The sequence below is a fragment of the Emydura macquarii genome, unplaced genomic scaffold, assembly GCF_026122565.2.
Source record: "Emydura macquarii macquarii isolate MOO-44397 ecotype Brisbane River unplaced genomic scaffold, CSIRO-AGI_Emac_v2 contig_3451, whole genome shotgun sequence".
In the NCBI taxonomy this organism is placed as follows: domain Eukaryota; kingdom Metazoa; phylum Chordata; order Testudines; family Chelidae; genus Emydura; species Emydura macquarii.
In genome coordinates, this window is record NW_027133588.1 from 1465798 (window position 1) to 1492714 (window position 26917).

The 26917-nt window shown below is 47.3% G+C and overlaps 1 protein-coding gene across 1 annotated transcript in view; it reads left to right on the forward strand.

Moving 5' to 3' along the window:
* The window catches only part of CIMAP1C (ciliary microtubule associated protein 1C), a 107650-nt gene extending 80837 nt beyond the window's left edge, over nucleotides 1-26813 (forward strand). Inside the window, exons 4-7 of the mRNA XM_067534679.1 lie at nucleotides 13500-13669; nucleotides 14989-15099; nucleotides 15708-15818; nucleotides 26033-26813. Coding sequence (XP_067390780.1) covers nucleotides 13555-13669; nucleotides 14989-15099; nucleotides 15708-15818; nucleotides 26033-26508 — 813 coding nt within the window. The 5' untranslated portion in view covers nucleotides 13500-13554 and the 3' untranslated portion in view covers nucleotides 26509-26813. The remainder of the gene's footprint in view (nucleotides 1-13499; nucleotides 13670-14988; nucleotides 15100-15707; nucleotides 15819-26032) is intronic.
* Nucleotides 26814-26917: the final 104 nt, after the last annotated feature.

Sequence of the window (26917 nt, forward strand, 5' to 3'; positions counted from 1 at the left end):
TGTTGAGCAACACAGGATGTTTTATACATTTTCTAATGAGCAGCATAGTCCAATTACTCTTTTTGGCAAAACTGATGTGGGCCAATCGGACAGTGACCTATGCAGGTACAAGCTGTGTCCTGTCTCACCTCAAACAAGAAAATGAGGCCTCTTCTGTATTGCTTCTTGAAATTTGATTTGGAAAATTCCAGTATTTTTTGTGCAAGACATCTTATGCTATATCAGTTTGTATAAGAAATGTTGGGCCATAAGTTATATGCCTGCTGGCTTAGTGGGATCGATTAATATGCAAAACTTTCTCTGTGTAACTGCCAATCGTACAGATAATTATGCTTTCTGAGTCATTTAGATTTTGTAATATTTTGGTTGATTCATATAATGGAATTCTAAAAATGCAGAGCTGGAAGGGACCTTGACTGATCCCTGTGGAACCCCACTAGATATTCATCCCAATTTGACAGCAGAACATTGATAACTACTCTTTAAATACAGTCTTTCAACCAGTTGTGCACCCACTTTATAATAATTTAATACAGACCACATTTCCTTAGTTTGCTTATGAGAGTGTCACATGGGACTGTGTCCAAAGCCTTATTAAAATCAAGATATAACACAATTACTCCTTCCACCCATTCACTAGGCTAGTAACCTTGTCAAAGTTTAAAGATTTACATTTCATATTGGCGTCTCAACATACCATTTGACTGTATTAGGTTCTTCCATACAAAACAAATACTTTGTATATATACCTTTATTAAAGATTAGTTATATATCTCTTATTGATCACATCCCTGTTTAAATAGACAGCATGGTAAGAAGTATTTTTGGAATTGGTGGTGAGGTTGCCAAGGCAATGAAACTTCCCCAAACTGAAGGAGTCTGTTACTGAATGCTTTAAATAGCTTTTATTGTCTGATCTAGTTTATTAATCTTAATTGGCACCTTTTTGTCTTTATTTAGTAATAATACTATACCTTGTGATAGGATAGCTTGATCGATTGTATTTCCATTACAAATTTATAAAATAGAAGAAAAAGGTAACAGAAAGTTACTTCCCAATTTAGCAAAAGCCTGTGGTGAAGCCTGGCTAGTTGGTTGTGGTAGTAACACAGTCTACATCTCCTCTGTATGACACACAGAAACTGCATTTGCGGTTTGATGTGTTTTAAGGCCTAAGCCTAAGGTTAGCCAAGATTCTGGTCTTCTGTGGATGTCTATAATGTTATTGTTCTTAATAGGCTCCATATTTTTTGTATCATGATTACACTCTGGAGCTTTATCTAGTCACATTTTAAACAGAGATGGACCCAAACAAGAGCCTGAGAGCCAAACACTCCCAACCTAAAGGAAAGTTTGGATGCAGGTATGTGGCTCATCTCATCTCTTGTTTTTAAATGGATCAAACAGTGGAGCTTTTATTACTTCCCTGTGGAGGGTATTTCTAAGACCTCAGACGTTTTGTTTCATGATACATTTTCCTTTGCTCACTTTGGGTGCAGCATAGGGCAGCGGTTCCCAACCTTTTCAAGTGTGTGGACCCCTTTTCAACCTCTAAACATTTTGCGGACCACCACATGCTACTAGTTTTATTTTAAATTGTACATTTCCTTGGTGAGGATGTTATTTTCTTTCCCATGGACCCCCTGCAGTAGCCTTGCCAACCACCAGGGGTTCGTGGACCACAGGTTGGGAACTGGTGGAATAGGGCAGTGTTTCTCAACCTTTTAAGTAGCAAGTACCCCCTACTTCTGAAAATTTTAATAAGTACGCCAACACAGGGTACCCCAACCCTTTTCCATGGGATTTTATATTTACAGACTAATGTGAGCCATATGTTGGAAGAAGGGCTGAGTATATAAGGCCATGATATGACAGATGTCAGATCTAATGTGGATAGGGTTGCCACTTTTACACCAAGGGTGCACAACTCAAGTATGTACCTGGTCTAGAGTTGATGTTGGCCAAAGCTAGGAAGTTTTGAGTGGCATGCCAATGCTGGGGAATATAAAGGCCATGCCAAATTTTTTGCCATAGATTTGAGAGGAGGAAGGGGTGAGAGAGACAGGGAATGAGGGCGAGAGAGAGAGGAAAAAGAGGGTAACTGGTAAAATCTGGGGCTGTCATAGTTAGACAGCTAGAGCAGTGAAATTGACAAGTTTTCTGGATATTGGGCTTTGAGCTTGGGAGGGGGGCTTCCACCTGGGCAAGTTGCAGATGGCTGCCACCTGGCTGCTAGCCTGGGAGGTGGGCGACTGCCAACCAATCCAAGCTGGGGCAGAGGAGGCTTCCACGCTGGCTGGGACCCAGGGATGTGGGCAGGTGGCTGCTGCCCATCTTCAAGCCGGGGCGCTGGAGGCTGTCCCTCAGCTCAAAGCTGGGGAGCAAGTGGCTGCACCCAGCTGCTAGCCCAGCTCATGAGACACAGGAGGCTGCCACCGAGCTCCCACTTGGGAGCTGGGACCTGGTGGGAAGCGGGGGGCTGCTGCTCGCCTCCTCCAAGAGCAGGTGGCTGCCGCTCACCTCCCAGCTGGGAACTGGGACCCAGTGGGAATCGGGGGCTGCTGTGTGTCTTTCCCAAAAGCCAGCTGCTGCAGCCCACCTCCCATCTGGGAACTGGGACCCAGTGGGAAGCGGGGGGCTGCTGCCCGCCTCCAGCAGAAGTTGGCAGCTACCACCTACCTCCCAGCTGGGAGCTCTGACTGGGTGGGAAGCGGGGGCTGCTGCCCACCTCCCCTAGAAGCCGGGGGCTGCCACATGCCTCCCAGTTGGGAGCTGGGACCGGGTGGGAAGTGGGCTGCAGCTGCCCAGCTTCCCCAAAAGTTGGCAGCTGCTGCCTGCCTCCCCTTCACTCTGTTTTTCCCCAGGTACCTCCTTCCTGTGTCTCATGTACCCCAGAGATATGTGTACCACAGGTTGAGAAGCTATGGCATAGGGAATAGGCAGAGATCTGGAAAGAGTGGAGGGAAAACAGATAGGAGACAGAGATGTTAAGAGCCTTGAATGTAAGGATAAGCAGCTGGATGCAACAGCGGATTAGGAGCCACCGTAGTTCAGAGAAGTGCTCAATTAGCGGAGTGGGAGATCATCTTGCCAGCAGCAAAATATATAGTGTGGAGGGAGGAGATGTGAGATATGATGAGCCCAGAGAAGAGGAAGGACTGCACAACCCAGGTGATCATTGTACCTGTAACCTCACCTGTATCATAAGGCAATTCTCCCTTGGCCAGTGATGCGATGCCTTTGGATATGCAGCCCAAACTCCATTCTTTGACATTGTATCTCATGGGAAGCTCATGTCTCCCTTGCTTCCCGTTATTGCACTTAGATCTTGTATAGCACTGCCGCCTTCCAGATGTCTCCTTCCTATTGTACATCTGTGCTTCAGATTGTTTCCACCTAGATGTTTTTCATTGTTGAATCGCATTCGCTTTATTTTCTGCTCACATTTCTAACCTCTTTAGGACCCTTTGAGCCATTTCTCTGTCTTTGAGAACAACACCTTCAAACTTAGTATCATCTGAAAATTTAATCAATGAGTTCTTTACTGTTGCTTCCAGATCATTAATAAAGACAATAAATAAATCTGGTCTATGCCTTGTTCTTCATGACTTTTATGAGTAAATCCCAGTAGTTCAGTAAGTTCATTAGCTAATTCTATTAAATCCCTGGGATACATATTATCCAGACCTGCTGATTTGTACAGAGTCAATTTTATCAACCGTTCTCTTTCCTGCTTTTTGTCTGAAGCTCTATTGACAATGTTTGTGTTACTTTGCCTCGTTCTTGTCCTCAGACTTTTCCTTTTATTTTCCTTGTGAAAGATTGATTTAAAAAAACAACTTAGTGGCTGGGCTATTTCATCTCACCCCATCTTGATTCCATCTCTCTATCTTTATTTTTATGTAACAGACTGGCTAAATGTGTCCTGGGCTCCTTTCCACAGAGAAAATAAGAGCCTACTACTACTACCAGGAAACAGAGTTACTCTTTTATCTCAAGTGATAGAAACCTGCATTTTGGAGGTGGAGATCCCAGGTCCACTGTGTGCTGCTGATTTCCCTCCCTTTTTGGCATTTACAGCTTTGCTGGGGACCCTGGCTTATTGTGCTAAGTTAGCAAAAAGATGAACAAAGATCTGGCCTCTGTCAAGGGACGCAAGGTGGGAAAAGGCTTCTTACATTCCATGCATCATCTTGTCTACCCTCAGAAGGCCAGGCACAGTGTGACTCCAGCGAGCCACCTCATCACCTCTCCTTCCCTTTCTGTCTTTCCCAGGTATGTTTTGCGCTCCTCAGGACTAACAGTCCATCCCGGACACTCATCTCTCCAAGTGTGGGCACACCCAGTAGGCCACACTCTCTATGGTTTGCTATCACATCTAGTGCCATTGATTATTTTCCACATTCCTTCCATCTGTGCAGAGAAACCGAGGTGTATTTAATATCCCTTTAATACTCCTATTACTTACCCTTTGTCCCAGAACATCTCTGGGTTTTTTTTAGCATTATTCAGACTGGATACTCAGGGCAGAATTGTGTAGCTAAGAGAAAGCTAAAGTGTGCCTAACAAGCCCTGGCACTTCTCAACCCAGGGGGTCCATCTGCTCAGATGGAGATCCTAATCCAAACTTCTGCTTTTCATTGCACAAAGCAAGCATTCCAGTACTCTGGAAATCCCAAACCCTCCTCTTTATGCTAATGGCACCACTTGTTCTGCAGTATCAGCTTTCATCTGTCTCTATTCACACTTGGCATCAGTAGGATCAGCTCCTCCCAGGGCTTTTAGGCTGTTTCTGCCTCTCCTCCTGGTTCCCTTGTGTGGTTTAATAAACAGGAATTCCGCAGCATCCTCCTGGCTGTCCTTTGCCCTTCTTATCACATCTCTTGTCTTGGCATTTGGGAAGCATCATCATCCTATTCTGTTTTCTTCCAGTGGGTCACAGATAGGCCTGGACGTGTTCTTCATTACTGAATAACCAACCATGTTCACTAGCCTGACCACCCACCTTTCAGCATTTTCCTTTTGACTGTTACTCTAGCTATTTGCTCCCCTCAGCCTGATCACCCGCTAACCTGCCCAGGGAAGGCTATCTCTTGCTCGGGACTAGGCTGAATGGCTCCCCAGGTGCTTTCTTGTCCTGTCACATTATACCAGCTTCATTCATCATCTGTGCATCTGTCAGAGCTTAGTGTGTCTCCTGATTGTGCCGCCCTTCATGATAAGCTTGGACTCTCTCACCTAGTTCAGTTGGTGGCTCAGCCCTTTGGCACTCTCCGGAATGCAAACGACCTGCCTCCTTCTCCGTAGTCTCACCTGCTCAGTCCCAACACAGGAAAATTCAGAGAGACGTATTTAGTATTGCTTATGTTATGGCAGCACTTATAGTCCCCCAGTATGATCAGAGCTCCATTGTGCTAGGTTCTGTGCAAACACAGAGGAAGAGAGAATCCTATCCTGGAGAGCTGACAATATAAAGAGCCAAGACGGACTTTGGTGCGGGTAATAGGTGTGAGTGAGGGTCACTGGCAGTGGAAGGGTTGAGTTACCAGGTGTGGCAGCAGGCACAAAACCCCCAAAGGCTTAAATTTCATTCGTATTTTATAAAAAAATAAAATAAAATAAAACAACGAGAGTCCTGTAGCACTTTAAAGTCTAACAAATTTAATTTCTGAAGGCATAAGCTTTTGTGGGCTGTAACCCACTTCGTCAGATGTAAGGAATAGAAATCAGATAGGAGGTATATATATACATCCAAGGGTAAGGAACAACAATGGGGAAGTTAGGTATAAGCAAAGTCCATTCAGTTAGAGTAGTTGATGCCTATTCACAACCACTGATTAGAAGGTGAGAATGTGTGAAAAGTGACAATTACTTCTTGTAATGAGATAACCATTCCAAGTCTCTATTTAGACCCAGTTTAATTGTGTCAAGTTTGCATATGAGTTCCAGCTCTGCAGTTTCTCTCTGAAGTCTGTTTTTGAAGTTTTTTTGTAGAAGTATGGCAACTTTCAAGTCAGCTAGAGTGTGTCCTGGGAGATTGAAGTGCTCTCCGACTCATTTATGGATGTTACCATTTTTTATGTCTGATTTGTGTCCATTTATTCTTTTGCGTAGTGACAGTCCGGTTTGGCCAATGTCCATGGCAGAGGGGCATTGCTGGCACATGATGGTGTTATAGCCTTTCTAACAGTACCTGACATGGCATATCTCACATGAATTATTATGATTTTGACATACTGATATCAAACAATATACTAAATGTCCCCCTCTCCCCAATCCAGCCAGTGTGACACCACCCCAGTGCTGCAGAGGGCTACTTCTCTTTATAACATGTCTCATGCTTGCTCTTATTCAGATACTGTGAGGTCTGACATCCATTCCTGGCAGGAACAGACAACCTCCAAATACTGTTTATTTGTAACTCGCACACAGCTCAGGAGCTAATGCAGTTCCTGTTTATACACAGCGAGGTTTCCAAGGCAAGATGTAGCCAGGGCTGAGGCATTTTGTATAACGGACATTTGCTGAAGAGCCATTTCGGTTGGGGGGCTTGCTAGGGTTTTGCAGCCAGAACTGATCTGCAAGCCCCACTCCGAAACCCCACTGAGCAAGGGGTGAACGGGCCAGAGGGAGACAGGGTCTAACTGCTGCGGAGCAAAGAGGAGATTTTCATTGGCTCACGTGCCGGTCCTCGCTCGCCAGCACACGTGCTCAGCATTGACGTGCAACATGTCTGTGAGTTGTCTTCTGTGTCGCATTTTTGCGCTGGGTGCTGATATCGTGATCAGGCCAGCTCATCCTTATTGGCTGGCCTGTGCTACTAGCAGCCCTGTGACTGGGACACAAGCGCATTATGCAACACACCCTCTGGGCTTGATCCTGGTTGGCCCAAACTGGATATGGAAGCAGGGGGAAGAGAAGGAATGAGGAGGCTTCACCCCTAACTAACACAGGGACCAGCCCCAATTTGCATGGGGCGTACAGGCACCATGCAAGGCCAATCCAGCAGGGATCGGGGGGCTTGGCTCGGGTGGTAGAGCTTAGCTGGTGCAGAGCAGATTGTGTGCTGCCCTTCAGAGAGGGAGTAGGAACTTGAGCCTGCACTCTCTCAGGGCACAGGAGGGAGCTCTGGGGACATCTGCTGCTACATGACTCCACCTCACTCCTACCCAGCACAGCCTGACCCTGCCATGTGGCTGTTTGAGATGCAGCCCGCTGGTGTGTCCCTGCAGCATGCTCACGGAGGGCCAGATTGTGTGCTGATTTAACACTGTTGCAACTCAGGAGTGACTGCTTTTAAGTCAGTGAAGTTGTTCTAGATTTTCCCTGGCTGGAGCAGAACTTGACCCATGGCCTATAACTGTGTGCCTGCATACCAATAAATGCGTCTTAGTATACACATCGGGCAGCCTGCTGTTCCTGTCCTGCCCTCTCCAGTCCACAGCCCGCCACACACTTTCACCACTAATTTGTTCCTCCCTCCAGTCTGCCATTACTTCTTGTTCTATATCCTCTTTCCCCATGAAAACTCAGCTCCAATGTCAAGTGACAGTATTTGCTCCTCAGAGAGGGGCCTTCATTCGATCCCTGTTTTCCAGCCTAGGTCAGTACTGATGCACAAGGGCTCAAGTGACTTGCCAAAAAGAACCAGCCCTGGGCAATGAGCAGTTGGTGAGATGTGTTCAGAATGTTCTCAGGGTTCAAGCAAGGGTGGCCATGGGACCTAATAGTGCTGCATTCTTGCTTTCATCTATGCAAAAGTAATAAACAGAGGCATTGCCATGCTTTGTGTTGGGTCTTTATTCTTCTAAGGAACAGCCCTCTCATTTGAGGAGCACACTTAAGACGGTTTCAGCAAAGCCTTATGGTAGTGCCATTGCTTTTTAATATCGTCACTGATAGAGCAGTGCCTGGTGATACTGAGTCCCAGCTGTTGTTCACACTAGTGAATGAGGGATGGGGGGTGGGGGTTGTTTGCTTATAACATCCATGGCTATAACATCACTCACAGATACAATGATACAGGATTCTATGGCCTAGCTGTATTGTGCCCTGGCTTGAGTGTACAGAATCATATGCCACTTGTGAGATGCAAAGAGAAATGAGTCCAACCCCCTGGAGCTAAACAGCCACAAACTGTGGGGAAGTTTGGATCTGTACCTGAGCTTGGTGGATTGCACCCATCTCTAGTGTGATGTGGCAATGAACACAAGGAAGCTGGCAGGAGGGCATTGCCAGAAACAAGCCTGTCAACATAAAGGACAGGAAAGCAAGTGACTATATCATAGGTTTTTCTCCAGGTTTGAAGATAACAGCACCTGGATGGAACACTGCTTTTCATACAACACCAGCGGAATGTTTTAATGAGGTCTATAGAGTAAGAAAATGATTCCCCAGGTGGCTCATTCTACCACTCACCACTGTCATTGACCATTGGAAGGAAGCAATGGGTCTTTGAATGGAAGGAGTTGGTCAGTGTCCATGGATCTGTGAATATTGCTGTGGCTGGCAAGTAAAGACCAGACACATGTACAGGCCATAGCCAAATTAGCAGAGTCCCCCACACCTTCCCTGGGGATGCAATCTACTGCTGATGTAGCGGGAAATCAAGCAAGGGCAAAGGTGTTGCTGGAAATATCCCTGTTGGGATTTCTTGGGCTGCAATACATCATGTCTTATTAAAATGAAGCTTAAATATTTTCCACCTTGCCCCTAACCTCCTCATGATCGACTGGTCGCGGTGGAGATGCTGTGACAGGGAGAAAGACCTACATGGCACAAGGGTTAATTCATTGTCTTTCCACATATAGAAAACAGGCTACGCGTGAAATGAGATTGGGTGGGTCCAATCTCTAGTGGAGATTTAAGCACATCACAAAAGTATCCCATCATCTGACCCAGCTAGAGCCATTGTCTGGGAAAGGCACAGAAGTGGGATAGCAGGAGGTGCTGCAGGTCCAGATGAAGGTGCAGAAAGTCAGAGCAGGGTGGGGGACAGATGACACTCAGGAAGAACAAGAGATGTTATAGGCAGCACTGAGATACAATGCTGAAGCTGCGTGTGGGTGGAAGACTGAGATGTCAGGGAGCATAAGTGGGGAGGTTTGGGGTGCACCAGCAGAACTGTGTCCTGCTGAAGTGCAGTTTATGAAAATGTGGCCTGCCACCATCAGTGAGTTTGACACCCCTGAACTAGAGGGAACAATTAGTTGATCCCGGCTGCGTGCTGTCATGGATCTCTGTCCTGCCCATGGGAGTGGGGCTTTCTTCCTCTGTCCTATGTTACACAGAGAGGGCCATTGATTCATGTACTGATTGCCCACTGATGTCTGTGGGAACCCAGTGTGTCATCAAAGGGTATGTCTTGTTGCAGCACAGGTGGAGGCTTTGACTAGCTGCCTCATAGGATAGGATGGTCTTGAGCTGCAGTGGCTAGCCCGAGCCTCTGCTGGTGCTGCAACGTCCACACAACCATTTTTAGCTCACTAGCTCAAGCCGTGTTAGCACATGTCTATCTATCTGGGCTGGGAGGCTCATTCCTACCTGTAGTGTAGACATACCCAAAGAACATTCTGCGGGTTAGACTGCACAGAGATCCTTCGGTGTCCCTTCCACATTGGAGAGATGCCCAAACCAAAACCATGCACCAAAATATGGTGGAACTGTGGCAATGTAGAGCTTGGCAGACTGAATCCATCTCTCCTCCAGACCAACAGCTGCAGAGGGGGCAGTGGATAGATAGCTTCAGTCGCTCCATAGCATCGAAGCACATCAGCAGCTCCACAGTTCAGGTTGGCTTTCGATTTGCTCTTACAGCTAGAACAAAGTTCTGGAATCCTATATGTTAGCATGCGTACATATATTCATCGTAAGCCATTCATTTGAAAGGTGGCACCAAAATCTAATGAGCTAGTTTGTAATGTGCTGTGTTGTGTAATTTTTAGTTTAGTGTGGTTTTAAAAAAAAGTCTTATCTTGTATGAGGCTCAAGTGAGAACGATTGGTCTTTTTGGATTGTGTGTCTGTTTGTGTTGGGCTATGTACGGTATGTGTGTTTGTAATAAATAGAAATTCACACTCTAGAACTTGTGTTGTTTGCTAGCCAGGCAAACTTAACATGTGTTTATGGAATTCATTAGAATTGTCTCATGGCAGGTAAAGGCTGTGATCTGAACATCAGATTCTGGAGTACAGATCAGTGCAATGATTTACACTAATCATGTGCTGAAAGCTAACTCAGCTAACTGAACAAAGGATAGATAAGCTGGTGGGAACATGCCTCACTCACAACTGCATACAGCCCACCAATGTCAGAGTTAAGGTTACAATTACAGGGCGGGTGATGGTTCATTTTGCCTCACCTTGCATAGACTCTAGATTAATAGACTCATAGACTTTAAGGTCAGAAGGGACTATCATGGTCATTTCATCTCATCTCCTGTACATTGCAGGCCACAGATTCTCACCCATCCACTCCTGTAGTAGACTTCTAACCTCTGGCTGAGTTACTGATGTCCTCAAAACATGATTTAAAGACTTCAAGTTACAGTTAAACTAGTTTAAACCTGCAAGTAACCCATGCCTCATGCTGCAGAGGAAGGTGAAAACCCCCCAGGATCTCTGCCAGTCTGAGCTGGGGGAAAATTCCTTCCCGACCCCAAATATGGCGATCAGTTAGACCCTGAGCATGTGGGCAAGACCCACCTGCCAGACACTTGGGAAAGTGTACAGCAGTACAAAGAGTTAGACACTCACCTTGTACTCACTTTGCACAAAGTACAGGGTGGAGAGGGAACCAGTCCATGCATTATGGAGCTATGTTGTTAAAGTTTGCAGTGTGGTCTATGAGGAGCCTGCATTATTAGTGAGTTTCCAGATGATCTGTGGATTGCTGATGTCTTACGTTTTCATTTCCTTGTTCCATCGTGCTTGTGTTGGCATGTTGCATGTTGGTTAGCAGCCTTCACTCAATTACTGTGTAGGTTTCTTCCCTAAATGAATAAAAATAAGGGAGGATTCAGGCATCTTCCAAGAGTTGTATATTACTGCTGCAGCATCACCCAGGATTCCCCTCTCTTCCCCAAACACTGGGGTATCTGATATGTCTAGGCGGGTGGGGAGAGACTTAGGGGGCCTTTTTCACTAGCAACATAGATGTTAGGTCACGATTATTATTGCTTATCATTTGCATTGCAATGGTGCTTCAAGGCCATAATCCAGGATCAGGATTCTGTTGTGTAGTGCTGTACACACCTCAGACAAACGGGATCCCTGCCTCACAGAGCTTGCTGTCTAAGTATAGGATGGGAAACAACAGGTGGATGCAACAAATAGAGATGGCGAGCAGATGGTGTTAGGGAAGTTAAACTGGGGTTCTCTTTCCCTACCTCAAATCCCTTTGTATTCCACTGTGGTCAGTCTTTGTAGCATGATAAATAAAGGAAATAAACGAATTTGAGTCAGGAGCGAATATGCTCCCTCAGGAGTGCTGGAACAATTTTTATAATAGGAATGCTGAGAGCTATTGACTCAAACTGTAAACCTGTATATAATGGAAACCACGTCAAGCCAGGTGGTGCAACAGCACTGTTAGTTCCAGCACCTGTGTGCTCCCTCCAGATGGGCTCTTGCAAAGAGAGACACAGCTTTTGCGGCAACACAGCAACACCTCCCCTTCCCTATCACTCTCTTTCAGCCCCCTCGTTCAAGTCCCCCCATGTATTTATCTGAAAGCAGCAGTGGGCTGTGCTCTGCAGCCTACTGTAATGTAAACTCAGGAGAAGCTCAGGGTGTGGACAGCAGATTTGTTTCTCTTGGGAAGCTAGGATGATGGCTGTGGGTTTGTTTTTCTTTCATAGTCAACATCTGGACTGATGTGGATGAGAGTAAACTGCAGTGGACCAATGTCTCTGAGAAGCAAAGCTTCCTGTTCAACTGAAAACTACTAATCTGGGGCCTACCAGCTCTGCCAGTGACCCTTTAAGGGTGGGACCGCGTCTTTCTGCAATGAAACTTCATGTTGAGTGACTCCTTGGCAGAATTCAGGGAATTGACATTCTCCTCTTGCATAAGAAACTTCCTAACCTGCTGGATTTCCTCTACAGAGTATTCCCTAAATGAATATGCCAAGCAGAGTAGCGCACAAACAGCAGTGTAACCTGCAGTACTTATATGGGTGGTGCTCTGTAAGGGTTTGCTCAGCACTGGGACAGCAAGCAGATCTGTTGCTTCCCAACTGGATGAGAAATAGTTAAGTACCTTGGGGCATATTAAATGCCCCTGTAATCTGGTTTTTACAATTCTTACTCTTAAAGAGTGTGTAGGGTTGGCTACGAGGTTGGTGCAATGTTTGTTTTTAGTGTCATTTGTGTCATTGTTTTATTGGAGAATCTCAAAGCACTTTACAAAGGTAGAGAACCCTCTTTTACAGATGAGCAAACTGAGGCACTGAGAGATTAACAGATTTGCCCAGTGGCAGTGTGAGGAACAGAACCCAAGTCTGCTTACTCCCTGTCTCGTTCAAAGCACAAGGTCAGGATATGATTATTAACTTTATTATGGTTAGGCCTAGAAGCCCCAGTCAAGACTGAGGCCCTGTTGTGGTAGGCACTGTACTACACACTGAGAGACAGTCCCTGCATTGAGGACTTTTCCATTGAAATAGGGAGTACAGGCAAAGGGTGAGAGGGAAACAGGCTGAGAGTGGAGAAGTGATGCCCAAGGCCACTGGTGATCAGCGGCAGAGCCAGGGTTGGAAACCAGTGCTGAGCCCCTAGTGGAGTGCCCTAGCCACTAGGTGCCTTTCTTCTTTAGATCCCTACAAACTATTTAGAGAGCTGAATGGACACATCAGCAGCCACCCGCTTTAGAGAACGTTAATGGGGTTTTTACAGAAGACAGATTATTATGTGATAACAACTTGGGCTGCAGAGCTCATGAAAGCTTTTTTCACTACCTCTTTCTTTTAAAACAGCAGAGACTGTTAGTAACACGATCAGCCTCAGCAATTGCCTGTGGCTTTCTCTTCCTTAGTGGTCACTATGCAGCACTAATGCCCACCATGTAAGGGGGTTAGTCTGGCCCCCTTGGCTCCATACACATCCTTCCATAACATTCTGCACGCACCATGGCAATGTGGAAATAAACAGACCTTCCAGATTCCACACTTACATCATCCCCTTGGCAACCAAAGGACTCATCAGAGCAGTGGCTGATGTTTATGGTCCAAAAAAGAAGTTGGAGGCAAGTTTGAGGAAGATCTAGGTGTTTTGGGTTTTTTTTTTTTTAATTAAGCTTTTAATCCCTGGCCAAGTTGAAGTGGCAGCAACATGAGTCATTGATCCATACTGATCATTAACACAGAGCATGTCTTTTCCGTACGTTTTGCAAATGGCTGTTTTGACTTTGTCACGTTGCCATGATCCCTCTAGCAAGAAGCTGTGCTTAGGTGCTGCAGAGCTTTATTTATTTACTTAGGGTTTTTTTGGCATGTGTTTCCAGGGTAACAGCTGTCAAGGGAAGCTATAAAGACTCCCAGAGGCGTCCCCCAAAGGAGATGTCCAAGTCTAAAGGCCCCAGCCGAGCTGGCATTTATGGCTCTAGCACCTGTAGAACCTCGACAACGGCACCAGGAGTCAAGCAGTACCCACCAATCAGTGCCAAAATCAAGGGTGAGTGAACTTTGTACCTGGGGAAACACATTCTAAACCACATTAGGGAAGAAACAGCCCTGCCTGTTCCTGCTTTGCTCCAGCTGGAGTGAAATAGTTGTCCAGATACCCTGGGGATTGGCAGAGAGATAGATAGAAGTGTACCTCGAACAAGTGGGAATTACCCAGCATCCCAAGATGATAGATGGCTAGAAAGATGGATGGATAGATATATGGTGCTGATGATGATAATAGTAGGTAATAATAGTTAGCACTTCTTATCCTAAGGCGGGCAAATGAGATTTTTTATAGATGGATTTGCTGTAGAAAGAAATACAGACAGACCAACCTGGGTAGGGAGGGACTAGGGGAGAAGCAGGTATGAATGGAGCCAGATTGGGTCCTGCAGGCCACAGTCAGAGTTCACAGGGAGCCAGTATCCATAGGTTGTGCCTGTCATTAGTAGAATGCCAGTGGCTCCTCGGGCTGAAGGAGAATGGTTACATCTGGTTATCATTATGACTTGTGCAAAATCTGAAATAATCGCATTCAAATCAGGAAGTAACTTTCACAGCTCAACTGCACCCTGGGAGGGTAAGAAATGGAGGGGATGGAGGCCTTCTTTTTAGGTCAGTGGCTCTCAAGGAATGCTCCATGGACCACTACCAGTGCTCTGCAGAGATCTTCCCGGTAGTCCATAGGTGAGAGCCAAGCAACAGAGCTTGGAGTGTTGGGATCTGTGGATCCATCAGGGGAATCTTTCTTTTACAAAGAGATGCTTTCCCGGATGGAAATGTTAAAAAGCTACCACCTTATGGGACAGATACTACCTTTGCAGTCACATCCCCAGCTGGGGCTGTCGGATACAGAGGGCAGAGATGATCTCATCTGTGCCCTTGAGTGACGGGAGGGAGGAGGTTGGACACTCTTAGGGCTGGTAACACTCACACCATGGTGTTCTGGAGAATGGGAGGCTAGAAACCTGGTTAGGGGACAGTAATTTCCGTAGTTACATCCCCATGCTGGGGAACGGATACCAGGCAGGTGGGAGACTAAAGACCTTCTCATTAGAGGGTGGTCGCCCTCACTATAAAGCTCTGAAGAAAGGGTTTAGAGCAGGGGCTAGAGACCTTGTTAAGGGACATTAGTCCCAAGATCACTTCCTCGACAGACTCTATCTTGGACAGAGATGATACATGGGTAGGAGCAGAAAGGAGCTTCTGAAGGAGCTAAGGGTCTGAATCTCTTCTGGTTGAACCTTTTATATATGTTAAAAGGTGGCTGGCTCTTTCCTTTCTTTCTGTTAACATTCTAAATTCACATTTCTGTTTGCATTCCAGGACCAGGGGCTGGAAAATATGGCCGGCAGCCTTGCACTGGCATCAAGAATCACGACTTCACCATGTTCGCAGAACCAGCCTACACAATGCGTATAAAACACACGGAGAAAAGTGAGAATTACTGACATGGCGCCAGATCCTCAGCTGGTGTGAATCAGTGTTTCTCCGTAGATATCAGTGATTTACACTGGCTGAACATCTGGCCCAGAGTGCCCTACAACACAAAAATCCAAAACAAATTTGAAACTCTTTCTCCCTGTAGTCTGAGGGAAAGACAACTTGACTAAGCCATGGAATGAGCACCTTACCAGCATGTGGACAGTCTTAGTCCCAAGTGTCCATGGACTGAGCACCTAATTGACATAATGTTACAGGGTAAATGCTATCTGCTACAGTCCCATCCCTTCCTGGATGCCTCTTAGCCAAATGGCAGCAGAGTGTAGCAGTGTTCATGTGGTTCTGCCAAGCCATGGGCACAGGACCAGCCCATTTCTGGCACTCTCTGTTTATCATGGTCAGGGGTGAAATCTTCAGTACGAAGACATGTGGCCATCGTGCCCAGCCCCTATATTACCACAAATCCCAGTGCTAAGGGCTGTAGGGAGGGACAAAAGAAGTTAAACCAGTAAAAGATGGTGGGTGAGCTGAGGGTCAGACCTCTCAGCTATGACTTGTGAGCTGATACTTCCTGAATTGGATTTGTCTCCTTTCCTTTGTAGTCCTGGCTGACACAGTCAGTCCTGGTGCCTGCTTCATAGACCCTCACCTCTCCCGTTTTGGGTGGTGGAAGCCTTCATCCTTCCGCATACAGAACAGCAAGAAGAGTCTAAGTGAGTAGCAATCATATGACTAGCTCTAGTACTGCAGTGCAGTCCATGATGATGGACAGATAGATGAGTGTAGTATCACAAGTTACTTGGAACTCTTTAAAATTAAATGAGGTACAGAACTATTAACTTTATTACGTAAGAACATCAGAAGGGCCATACTGGGTCAGACCAATGGTCCACCTAGTCCAGAGCCTTTCTTCCGACAGTGGCCAATGCCAGGTGCTTCAGAGGGAATGAACAGACCAGATAATCATCAGCTGATCCATCCCTTGTCACCCATGATCATGATCACTGTGTGAGTATCTGCACAGTCCACAAAGTGCTGTCCCAGCATACAGCAGGCTAAATGTGAAACCTAAAAGGTTTCTCTGCGGGGCATGCCTTTGACTGTTCCAATGTCTTGGGGAGGAATCTGGAGGCTACGTCCACAGTACAGTGCAGTCATACATATCTGTTCTATACTAATCCTGAGTGCTGGCATCACCGTTCCTGTCAAACATGCTGCCTGCCTCTGTCCTGATGCCAATGGCAACAACTCTCTCGCCCATCTGATTGGCTCCCACTCCCATAGCCCAGCCTGAGCTGAATCAGGGGCACGCCCATGCATTTGGAAATATTCCAGTTCAATGGGCTTTGGATCAGGCCCAGAACCAGCTCTGCTCCACCTAGCAACTGTTACCCATACATGGGACTGTTTCCTTTTTAAAGCAGATGTGGGCACAGACTCCCCCACTTGCTGCCATGAAATGTGCTTAGAGCGTTCAGAACTAGTATCACAAACAGTCCCACCTTGAGTAGCTGGTCTGTAGTACAGATAATCTACAGACCAGCTGGTCTGTAGTAGCCACTCATTAATAATGATTTGTTTGAATTTCTTGGCATCTGACATCCCAAGCTCTGTGGGTGCTTTAGGAAAAAATAAACATATTGAATCCAAGTGGGCCAAATTCATATCTGGGACAAGGCCACTGACATCAGTAGTGTTACACCAGGGTGGAATCTGGCCCACTGATTCTCACTGGGCCAGCTCCTCTGCTGGCCGCATATTGGCACAGCTCCATTGTGGAGCTACATTGATTTACACCAGCTGAGGATCTGAGCCTTCATCTCCTAATCTAGCTGGAATTCGGATGACATTTGCAGTGTCTCACCATGCATGGGAATGAAGGAGCCAGAATGTAGTTAGTCCTTGCAGGGATCTTAGGGTTGCAGTGGGTAAATGCACTCGCCTGTCTTCTCTGCAGATATGGGTTTCAATACTACTTTGGCTGCAACTGAAACAAGGTTGAAGGTCTCATCCTAATCCTTAGCGGGCATTTGTTCTATCATGATACCAGTGTGGTTTGTCATCACTTCAGTATGTTCAGGAACATACTACATACCTTCAGTGCTGTTCAGGAATGGCACACGGTACTGAAATAGCAACTCAGAGAGAGGTGCATTGGTAGAGCTGTGGGAAACACAACATTGGAAGAGCAACAGAGTTACGTTAGCACTGTGGTGCGTTAGCCAAGTTATTTGGGAGGACAGTCACTGACTAGCTGGGCTGTCGGAGGTCAGGCTCCACATGCATTGCTACAGCTGCAGGGGAGCATCTTGTGCAACACAAACCTGTTCTTTCCCCTGCTCTACATAGGGCTATCAGCTTCTAACTTACATGACCTCAATTCAAGTAATGTTTATTAAACAGACACTCTGCAGAGTCCCAGCTGCCTTGTGCCTGTCTATCATCACACCCACCCTTTGGTAGATGAATGGAAAAGACCTTTATCCTCACCTCTTGGTGAATCGGGCTGACCTTTAGCCCTTTAAGGTCAGTGGAAAGACTCCCATTGACTTTGCTGGGCTTTGGATCACACCCTAAGATTGGTTTTTTTAAATGTTATTTAAAGAGGGCAAGCACAGCTTCTCCCATGTGACCTCTACATCCTCTTTGGGAATCATGGGGTGAGGTGAGAAATGTATTTAATGGGAGGAAAACAATTACATTGGGAAACTTCCTATAGATGCATATGCCCCTCCAGCTCCCTCCAGTCACTCACTATCCAGGCATACTGGACTTACTCTGTTAGACAACTAGGAACAGTAACTCTAAACGTATGGTTTTCCTAATCACAGGAGTTTGCCAGCAAATGAAGTAAACTAGCAAAAATTCCATTATTATTAATTATACAATTAACAAAAATAATAGTGCTAAGGGAGCCCTAGATATAAATCAGGACTCTATTATGTTAGGTGCTGTACATACACAGAACAAAAAGGTGGTTGCTGCTCCACGGAGCTTACAGTCTTAACATATCTTATTTCAACTCAGGTTAAAGAGAGGGAGAGAGAGTGCTTCTACTCCCACCCCCACAAAGACATATGGCTTGTTGACAGCAGCCACATCTGGAATTTTGTTGTCTGTATCCAGCTGCTCTTGCTGCATTGGCTCAGGGAGCAGGTGAGGGGAAACACTGTGGCTCTGTGCAGCAGTTAGAAGCAGCGGGGCAGATGTGTAAATTCCTGTAAGGTTTGGTTTAAATCAGAGGAATGGGAAGGGATAGCATCAGGGGTCAATTTAGGTTATTCAGTAAATCCAGAACACCTCATCTTCTGAAAGCTGGGGGACTTGGAGAGGTTGAGGATGTGGCTGCCTGAATGAACGTACAGCAAAATCAGTGAAAAGCATGTGGAAAAAATGGCAGGGAATCCAAAAGGGTTATATAGCTTTAGTTTCATAATCTAGAATTTTGGAGGTTAGCTATGGAATTAAAGATAAGCAACTATGAATTACAAGGACATTGATCAGTGTAATGGTGGTATCCTACACCACCACAGCAGAGCCCTCTGTTATAATAACTATGGGGAGAGGGCCATGAGGTCCTTGTGCATAAGAATTAGCTGTCCCACATTCCAAAGCATGGCTGATAATGCTGTCTCTGATGTCTTTGAATACTTGTGCCCATATCAGGGAGGAAGGCTGGTCTGCATGTTAAGGCACAAGACTAGGTGCTGGAAAAGTGGGTTGAATTCCTGTCTCTATCACAGACTTCCTGGCCAAGTCACTCAACCTCTCAGTTGCTCAATTCCCTTGCCTGTTAAATAGGCATGATAATGTTATGGCCTATGGCCCCGTAACACACAGTCTTCCAAGTTCTTCATTTTTTAACGTGAGCAAACATTTGGTTTTGTGAAGACACACTGTGATATTAGTTTAGTGTTATGCAAAGTTCTTTGTAGAGGCAGTTTCTGGGGTAGGAGCTGTGCAAGCAGCAGGAGAATTTGCTCTCTGATTAGAGTCAGTTCTTGTGGCAGTTACTCCCTGGGAACTGGTGTGGGGCTGATTTTCCTGGAAGAAGAGCGAGCCAGCATGCAGTCTGTGACCACCTCTGTTCCAGAACTGGCATATATGTATTCATGAAACAAGCTGCACTTACCCAGACTCCATATCGCTTGTTTCTCCATCACTGGAAGCTGACCTGAAGGCCTTGAACATCTGTCACTGTTCAGGAGAGGGGTGATGCTGGTGTCAGAGCAGGATACTGATGTCAGAAGGAGGGCCAGCGATAACAGTTCACTCTCAGAAAACCCTGAGATCCATAGTGGCAAGGTTCTCCTGCAGTACAAAAGGTATCATGTTATAACGTTTAAATGCAGCCCCACAGAGATGGCAAGTTGTCAGAGATGGGCAGAGCTATGAAGACACCTGGGATTTGGTATTCAAATCTAGAAACAGGTACTATTGTGAATGCTGAAATCCTGAGGGACTGGCTAGCACACTGCTGAGATTACAGCTGACTGGCTGTGCGTGAAGTTTTTGCCAACCTGCTTTAGAAGACACACCAAAGATGAGGATATGGACACTAATTTTTTTAAACCTCTCACAGAAAGCCAGGCAGAAACGGGGCTGGAGCTCTATGACAAAGCAGGGAGAAAGGCAGAGTAACTTCAGGGTTAGTAGAGTTTTCCATATCCTGATAAAGTTCCTTGTTCAGTGTTACAAGAAAATAATTCTGCCTGTTGGTTCTTCACTATTGCCACACGACACCAAGTAAGGTCAAAGTGAGGAGTCTCCTTCCAAGTCCCTTTTGTTAATCATTGGACCACGTTGCCTCCTTACAAGGAGGTACAGCCATGTTAATATTCAGAATGTTGTGCGGTAACCATGGCAAGATGCCCACTCTCAGGTGCAAGTTTAATTTCTTGGTCCCAGGAGTCCAGAGCATTTCTGTATCTGGCCCTCACAAAGAGCCCCCCTCCCCGAATCTATTGGAGCCAAAGGCCAAATCTGAGGGAAGATACCTCAATAGTTTTAGCCAAGAGGCCACCAGAGGCCACAGGGAAAAAATAGGACACCACAGGTCCTGACTGGGTAGTTGAGGGATGCCTGTGAGTACGTGTCTAAGACGAGGCTCCTGTCAGAATACAGCATGCTATTCCAGATGAGATCATTTTCAGGAATCCACAGAAACCACACAGTCCACGAAGGCGTAGCTAGTTCCCTGCCTGTAACCCTGCACAGAGGAAGCCAGATTACCTCACAGCTTGATCTTCATCCTCTCCAGGGAAAGAGTGGGCTCCTGCTTTGCACAGAAAACTTCGTCCAGTCCTGTGCTGACAATGCATTATGGCATCTCTGGACATGAATACACCTTTGGCCTGCAGGCAGATGTGCCCTAAGTGGCATTCCAGACACCCATCTATCACGTATGGTTTGAGATGTCACAGCAGCTGTGCATTAAAACAGAAATATAGGGGAGGGTATTTCTCAGGTTCAGCTTCTTTCTTGGCTCCATCCATCTGCATTCTCAGCTCCATCACTGTATCCTGCTGGACCTCCTCCTTTTCCCTTCTGGACAGCCCTCCTGTCCTATCCCCTGATTTCCTTGCTGGACTTATTGGCCTGAACAGATGCCTTCTGATCCTTGAATGATGAAATCTGTGTCTCCACGTAATCCCACCTGTACCATACCAGTTGGTGCCTTTAGACTATAAACTTATTTGTGGCAGGGGCTGTCATTTGTTTGCCACATTTGACCTAATGTCCTTCCAAGCCTACAATACTGTATACATGCAACGATGATAACCATGCAAACCCAGTGCAGGAACTGAGGCCCTTCTGGACTCAATAAGGATCTGGTAGCTTGCTCAGGGGGCTTCTGCTGGGCTCTGACCACTCTATTGCTCTTAGCCCACTGCTGGGCATGTAGTCCTCCTTCCAGTTCAATCTGGCATCAGATGGGACATCCCCTGGCCCTTCCCAGAAGTCTGGGAGGAGAGAATGCCAGTGCCAAAGGTTCTGTACCACCATTGCACTTGCTGACAACTTTGTTGTGTTAGCCATTAAACAACATGCTGTGTCTGTCCCAGGGGAACAGGAAATCCTTTTGGGGGTTAATGGTCTGAACTGCCAAGCACACTGACTCATCTGGCCTGTGCTTCTTATTCAGTAAGCCTCTTAAAGGTCAGTGCTGAAGGGCTGGGATGCCTGTTTAAAGCAGGGTGCACAAATGTGTCTCAGCCGTTCACTTGGCACCTATGACAGGCAGATACATAACTGAATCACCCCACAGTCACTCCAGTGTAGTATCCAGCCATCAGTGCCTAATATGGGCCTTGTTTAGACCCCCTCCTCCTTTGCACTGCTCTGTCTGGGGAGGTTAGGAGCAAGCAAGGCAGACAAGCTGTGAACCGGAGGGATCACCAGGAGAATGGAACTGTTCCTCAGAAGAAAACCCAGTTCTTGCTGGAAGAGGCAATGAGGCATGAAGACCTTGCTCCTGGGGAAACTCTCTGCTGAGTGAGCTCGTACAGAAAGATGGGCATTTGGGTATAAAAAGATGAAATGGGTCTCCTGGGGAGCATGGGGAATTGAACAGAGGTGGTGGGCTCTGCGCAGAAAGGTTTTGAAGGGCAAAGATGGAGGCAGAAGGTCCCCTAGGAGAATGGACAGAGGGGCCACACTAAAGCCCCAGGAGAGATGCTGATACCCTTATTGAGAGCAGTTAGTGGCAAAGCAGAGCTGGGCATCATTGATTCCCAGCTGGACCCAAGCAGCAATAGTTGCTCTGGTCCTTATTTAACTGGGGAGGATGCTGAGCAGAAAAGCCGCATTGGACATCATTGCTATTGACTGTAGTTATGTGCAGCCACTAGAGTCCAGGGGGATGAGCTACATGGGCTGCTGTTTTAGCTTCTTCATTAAAGAGTTCATTGTCCCAGGGGCCAGTGAGGGGGTGAGGAAATAAATAGCGCTGATGTCCTGTGCGGGTTGGGGCCCTGGAGCCCTTCTGTTCCCATCACACTGTTGTGTGGGAGAAGGGGATGGACAGTGCTGTTCAAGAGCTCAGCAGCCTGGAGCCAGTGGTCTCACTCACCACAGATATCTCGGGGGGCGGACCATTCAGAAGGAGAGAAAAACAGGCGGCAACTATAGTCAAGTCATGGCCTGTGGGAAGTGCGGGTTTGGGAGCTCCCAGATGATGGTAGTGAGGGAGTGTTGCAACTCCGATGATTTCCCTCTGCTGGATACTCTCCAATCTGCTGTACTGGACCGCATCCTGGGGGCCCACAGGCTCTTGGCTTGTTGGAGCTGGACAGAGTTTAAACACTGTCTGTGGGCCTCCAAGCAAACACTCCAGGTGCAGACTCCATGTCTTACTCTGCGGTCCAATTGTCTAAGTATTGAAATTAATGCCAGCTCTCCAGGAGCTGCTGCATGTTTCCAGAGTGCCACCGAAACTGTGCACATGCTGGCCAATTGTTTCCCTCATTGGGGAATGTGTGACAATATAAGCAAGTACCACTCAGATTTTGCAAAGGGGTTTCTAAACGCACACACTTTACTCATAGAAAAAGCCCAAGAGATTAACAGATCTGTAGAAAACTAAAAAATACCTGCACACAAATCCCTCCCTCTAGTGTCCTCACCACTCTGAGAGCCCTGTGAGTTTTGGTCTGCCCTTTTAGAGGTCCCAAGTCCTTCCTGCACCCCTCTCCTCTTCCTCCTCAGTCTTCAGCTACGGGTCTCTCTCCTTCTCTGAAGATGACTGGTGAAAGAACTTCTTTTTATAAAATTGCAGTCCCCTGTATCAGGTGACCATCCTGAGTCACTTCAAGTCCCTTGTCAGGTGATCCATTTTTTGTTTACCATCTCACATGGAAGGATGAGTTTCTTTGGGCGGTAGCTAGCTCATTGTCCAAGGATGCTTGCCTTTCGATAGGAGGCCCTCCAGGTTAATGGCCTATGATTGTGCTGCATTGTTTGCCCTCTGTCAACACTTCTTGGAATCCCAGTCCGAAAGGCAAAGAGACAACAGGAAGTCACAGGACAGTTTCACAACCAAAACGGTGCTCACAATTTGAGATATAAACTACAGACATGCATTAAATCATCACGGTGCAGACAGACCTGGGAAAGGAGAGGAGACAATGGAGAGTTATGGAGACAGAGCTGGGGTTATTTGCATGGTCAAAGGAGGGTATATTGCTTTAGGCTTCCTTAGACAAGAGTAGGAAGGTGAATCTGAGGGGCTGTAATAAGGATTTGCCTTTAAAATCTGCCAATGTGCCCATTAGTGGGGCCCAGGGAAAAGGCAGAGATGAATGAGGGTGATGAGTGCTCGGGTTCCTGACTGCCACCTTGGCTTTGTGGGCGCTTGGAGAGTCACTCACTGTGCTGGTCCCAGCTGTCCCTTGTCACAGCGCCATGAGCAGAGGCAGGAGGCTTCCCTAAGACTGGGGCTGCAATGGAACTGGGTGGGCATTGTACTGACCAACCCAGCCCCCATTGCAGTCCAGGGCAAGGGTTCCATCGGTGTCAGTGAGCCTGTTCTTTCTGGCTGCTCTGTTTCCTCTGGCTCTCCTGCCATGTGAGTGTAGGTGCTGAGGGCCCTGCTGGCCCCTCCCTGGATCTGCCTGTGTTTGGGGTGATTCAGTGGGATCCAGTTTGACTGGTCACCTGACCCAAGCCTCTCTGTGGCCTGCACGTCACTATGGAGATGGGATGAAGCCTGGGCTTCTGCTGCACAATCAACGTGTAACGGATTCATCAACAAACCCATGTGTCCCTGACCATTGCCTCATTCCTCATGGCCCAGTGGGTGTCTCCCCCTTGGCCTCACACCTGCTGAGGTTGATGCGTCACCATCCCCAATCCCCTCTAGCCTGCTCCATGGCAATGTTTACACTGGCGGGAGAGCAGCAGGTGAAGGATCTCTTACAAATTCCCTGGCGATAGGCAGCAAAGTGTCACCTCGTCTCTCTGGCATCTGCAGTACCCCTGCCTGCTCTGGGTCTGACCTGCCTGCCAGTCTCCTGAGCCTCGTTTCACTGTATCTCCACAGGGCCTGGGACATTGTAACAGGCATAAGGAAACCACCCATCAGAGAGTTTCCCAGGCCCCCACAGATAGTGGAGAGTAGGGCTGTTGTGTGTCCCCCTGAACTCCCACAGTCACTGCTTGGAGAGCAGGCCTGGGAATGTGCCATTTACGAACCCATCTCTTGAGCACCGTGGCATCAGGGCACGATGCTGGGCACCTGGCTACCCCCTCTGAGAATGGCCCTTGGCACTGAGGGAGGGGGCAGGTACTTGAAGGCACAAAGGCGAGCCTGTGCCTAAACAGCCCTTGTCTGTGCAGACGTGGGTGAGGGGTCTGCGTGTGCAGCTGTTTGCTCCCCAGAGTAGCTGGGTGCTGAGTAATGTCAAAGGGGCCCAGCATTGCCTGATGGCAGTGCTCTCTGTCTGTGGGAAATCCAATACACTGATATGGTGTCTTCTGGAAAACATCAGTAACATTTACCACGGGACAGCCCTGGCTGACAGGTTAATGCCCCAGTGTCTCCTCTGAGGATGTGAATGGCAAGTCAGTGGCAAGGCTTCCATTGGCATCAGGGAGGCCAGGTTCTGGGCCTACAGTCTCTGTGGCTGCTCTATCCAGGAAGGCTGCAGTTATCTTGAGCTCTAAGGCAGGTCCTGGATCCTCTTGGTCTGATGTCCCAGATCTGTGTCTTTGGAACAACTCCTCTTCATGAGCTGGAAATGGGGCTGTCCCAGGTGGTGTCTCCTCCTCTCCTTGACACAGGTCCCTTTCCTTTTCACCAGAGCCAGAACAGTGGCATGCTTCCAAGGATTAGGGCCCCTGTGCTATATAGAGAGGGGACTTGCTTGGTTGTGACTCTTTGCTGACTAAGGGTGCACTAGTACCTTCTTGCTTAGCCAGCAAATGAGGAGATATTTGACTTGCATCATTGATTGAACTCCCATTGACTTCAATGGGAGCTGGGCTGAGCCCTTTATGGGCCCAGGGGAACACAATGGGTGGGATTAGATTTCTTAGTGCATCTAAACTCTTGTGCATAGGGTTGGGGTTGTACAGGAGTGCATTATCTTCTGGCTTCTAAAATTGCTTTTGGACATGCGAGTCCCACTGAAAATATGTTCTACATGGAATCACATATAAACACTGACGGTAGCATGAGAATCTCTTGGGGTCCCCAGATGTTTATAATATCAGGTGGCAGGAGACAACTAATGCATAATTTGCCGCATATAATGGGATCTAGAGGGCATGAATCCAATGAGAAGGCAGACTGTTGGTGACGCAATGGGGAGAGGGGATGGGGATACTGTGGGAAAGACAGGATGAAGGAGAGACAGTGGCAGAAGCTGTTGCAGGTAGGACAACATTTGACAAAGCCATATGGCAGCCAACTGTGTTGAAAATGGTTGAAAATGTCATTCAAACATTGAAATATGTGAGTTTTGCCCAGTGCCAGGCATCGTGAAGGTAAGTGAACTTAAACACTTTGGGCTGTGTCCTCAGTGTAAATGGGTATAACGCCATGGAATTAAATTGAGCTGCTTCAATTTACACCAGCTGAGAGTCTGGACTGATTCTCAGTGATGGTGTACAATGTCCACCCCTGTTAGCATCCCAACCCACAGCTCTACTAATGCACCCGCCTTTCTGACGGCTTGTCCCCTGCGTATAGCTCTGCCAGTCCACGTCACTTTTGCCCCTGCCATTTCCCAAGGCTGAGAAACTATGGTAAGACAGCAACTCATTTTAAATGCAAGCACCATTTGAAGTGAGGTCTGTAGTGGCCAAAGGCCTGTTGCGTAACCCCATGATGGGCACCAGCTTATGCCTCCCAGTGCAGTCAGCTTCGGAAGTAGGCAGAATTCAACCTTACTGTAGTAACGATACCAAACTGCCTCTTGGCTTCCAGCCTTGATGAGCACACCTGCCCCGAATGAATACCACACAGAGAAGGTGCATCCACAGGGGGAACCCTACGCGCCAGCTTATTCCTTGGCCGTCCGCACTCGTTACCGTGAGAACGATCCAAACCCGGCTCCCAATGCCTATATCCTACCAGGGATGCTGGGACCTGGACTCGCCATCAAGCCGTCTGCCCCCTGCTACAGCATGGCCTCCAAAGTGAACATGTGGAGCAACGCAGAGGAGCTGGTGAAAGGATGTGGCCCGGCATCCTTTGTTATGCCCGAACCCAATGTCTACTTGCACCGGCAGCCTGCCTACAGCATGTGGAGAAAGTACAAGTCCGTAAGGGATTCTACGCCAGGGCCAGCGGACTACAAGACTGACCGTGTCACCATCACCAAGCCAAGGGCTCCGGATTTCAGCCTGGGGATCCGTCACTCTGAGTACCTCACCCCCTTGGTTATTGACGTTATGGAGTGACCTCTGGCCTGTGAGTCTGTTCTGACCCTGGGGCCCCAAAGCTGGGCCATCACCATGTGACACCAGCGTATCACTGCATGTTAACCCTAGCAGCCACCGCGCATTTGGGCCTGATCCAAAGCCCAGTGAAGTCAATGGAAAGACTCCTGTTAATGTCTGTGGGCTATGGATCTGGCTCTTGGCATGAGACTCCTGGCCGTGAACTTCACAGCATGCTATGACTGCACTTGCCCATGGCTGACCCACCCCACCCTGCATGTCACTGAATGGTTCGCTGCTTTGTTTCATTTTAAAAATAAATCAATAACGCCTGTTTATTTTTAGCCTGGTTTTAGGGTGTATCAGGTGAGGAGTTGAGCTATGATATTCCAGTATTGTTGGGGTTGTCAGCCCCACCCAGGTGCAGGAT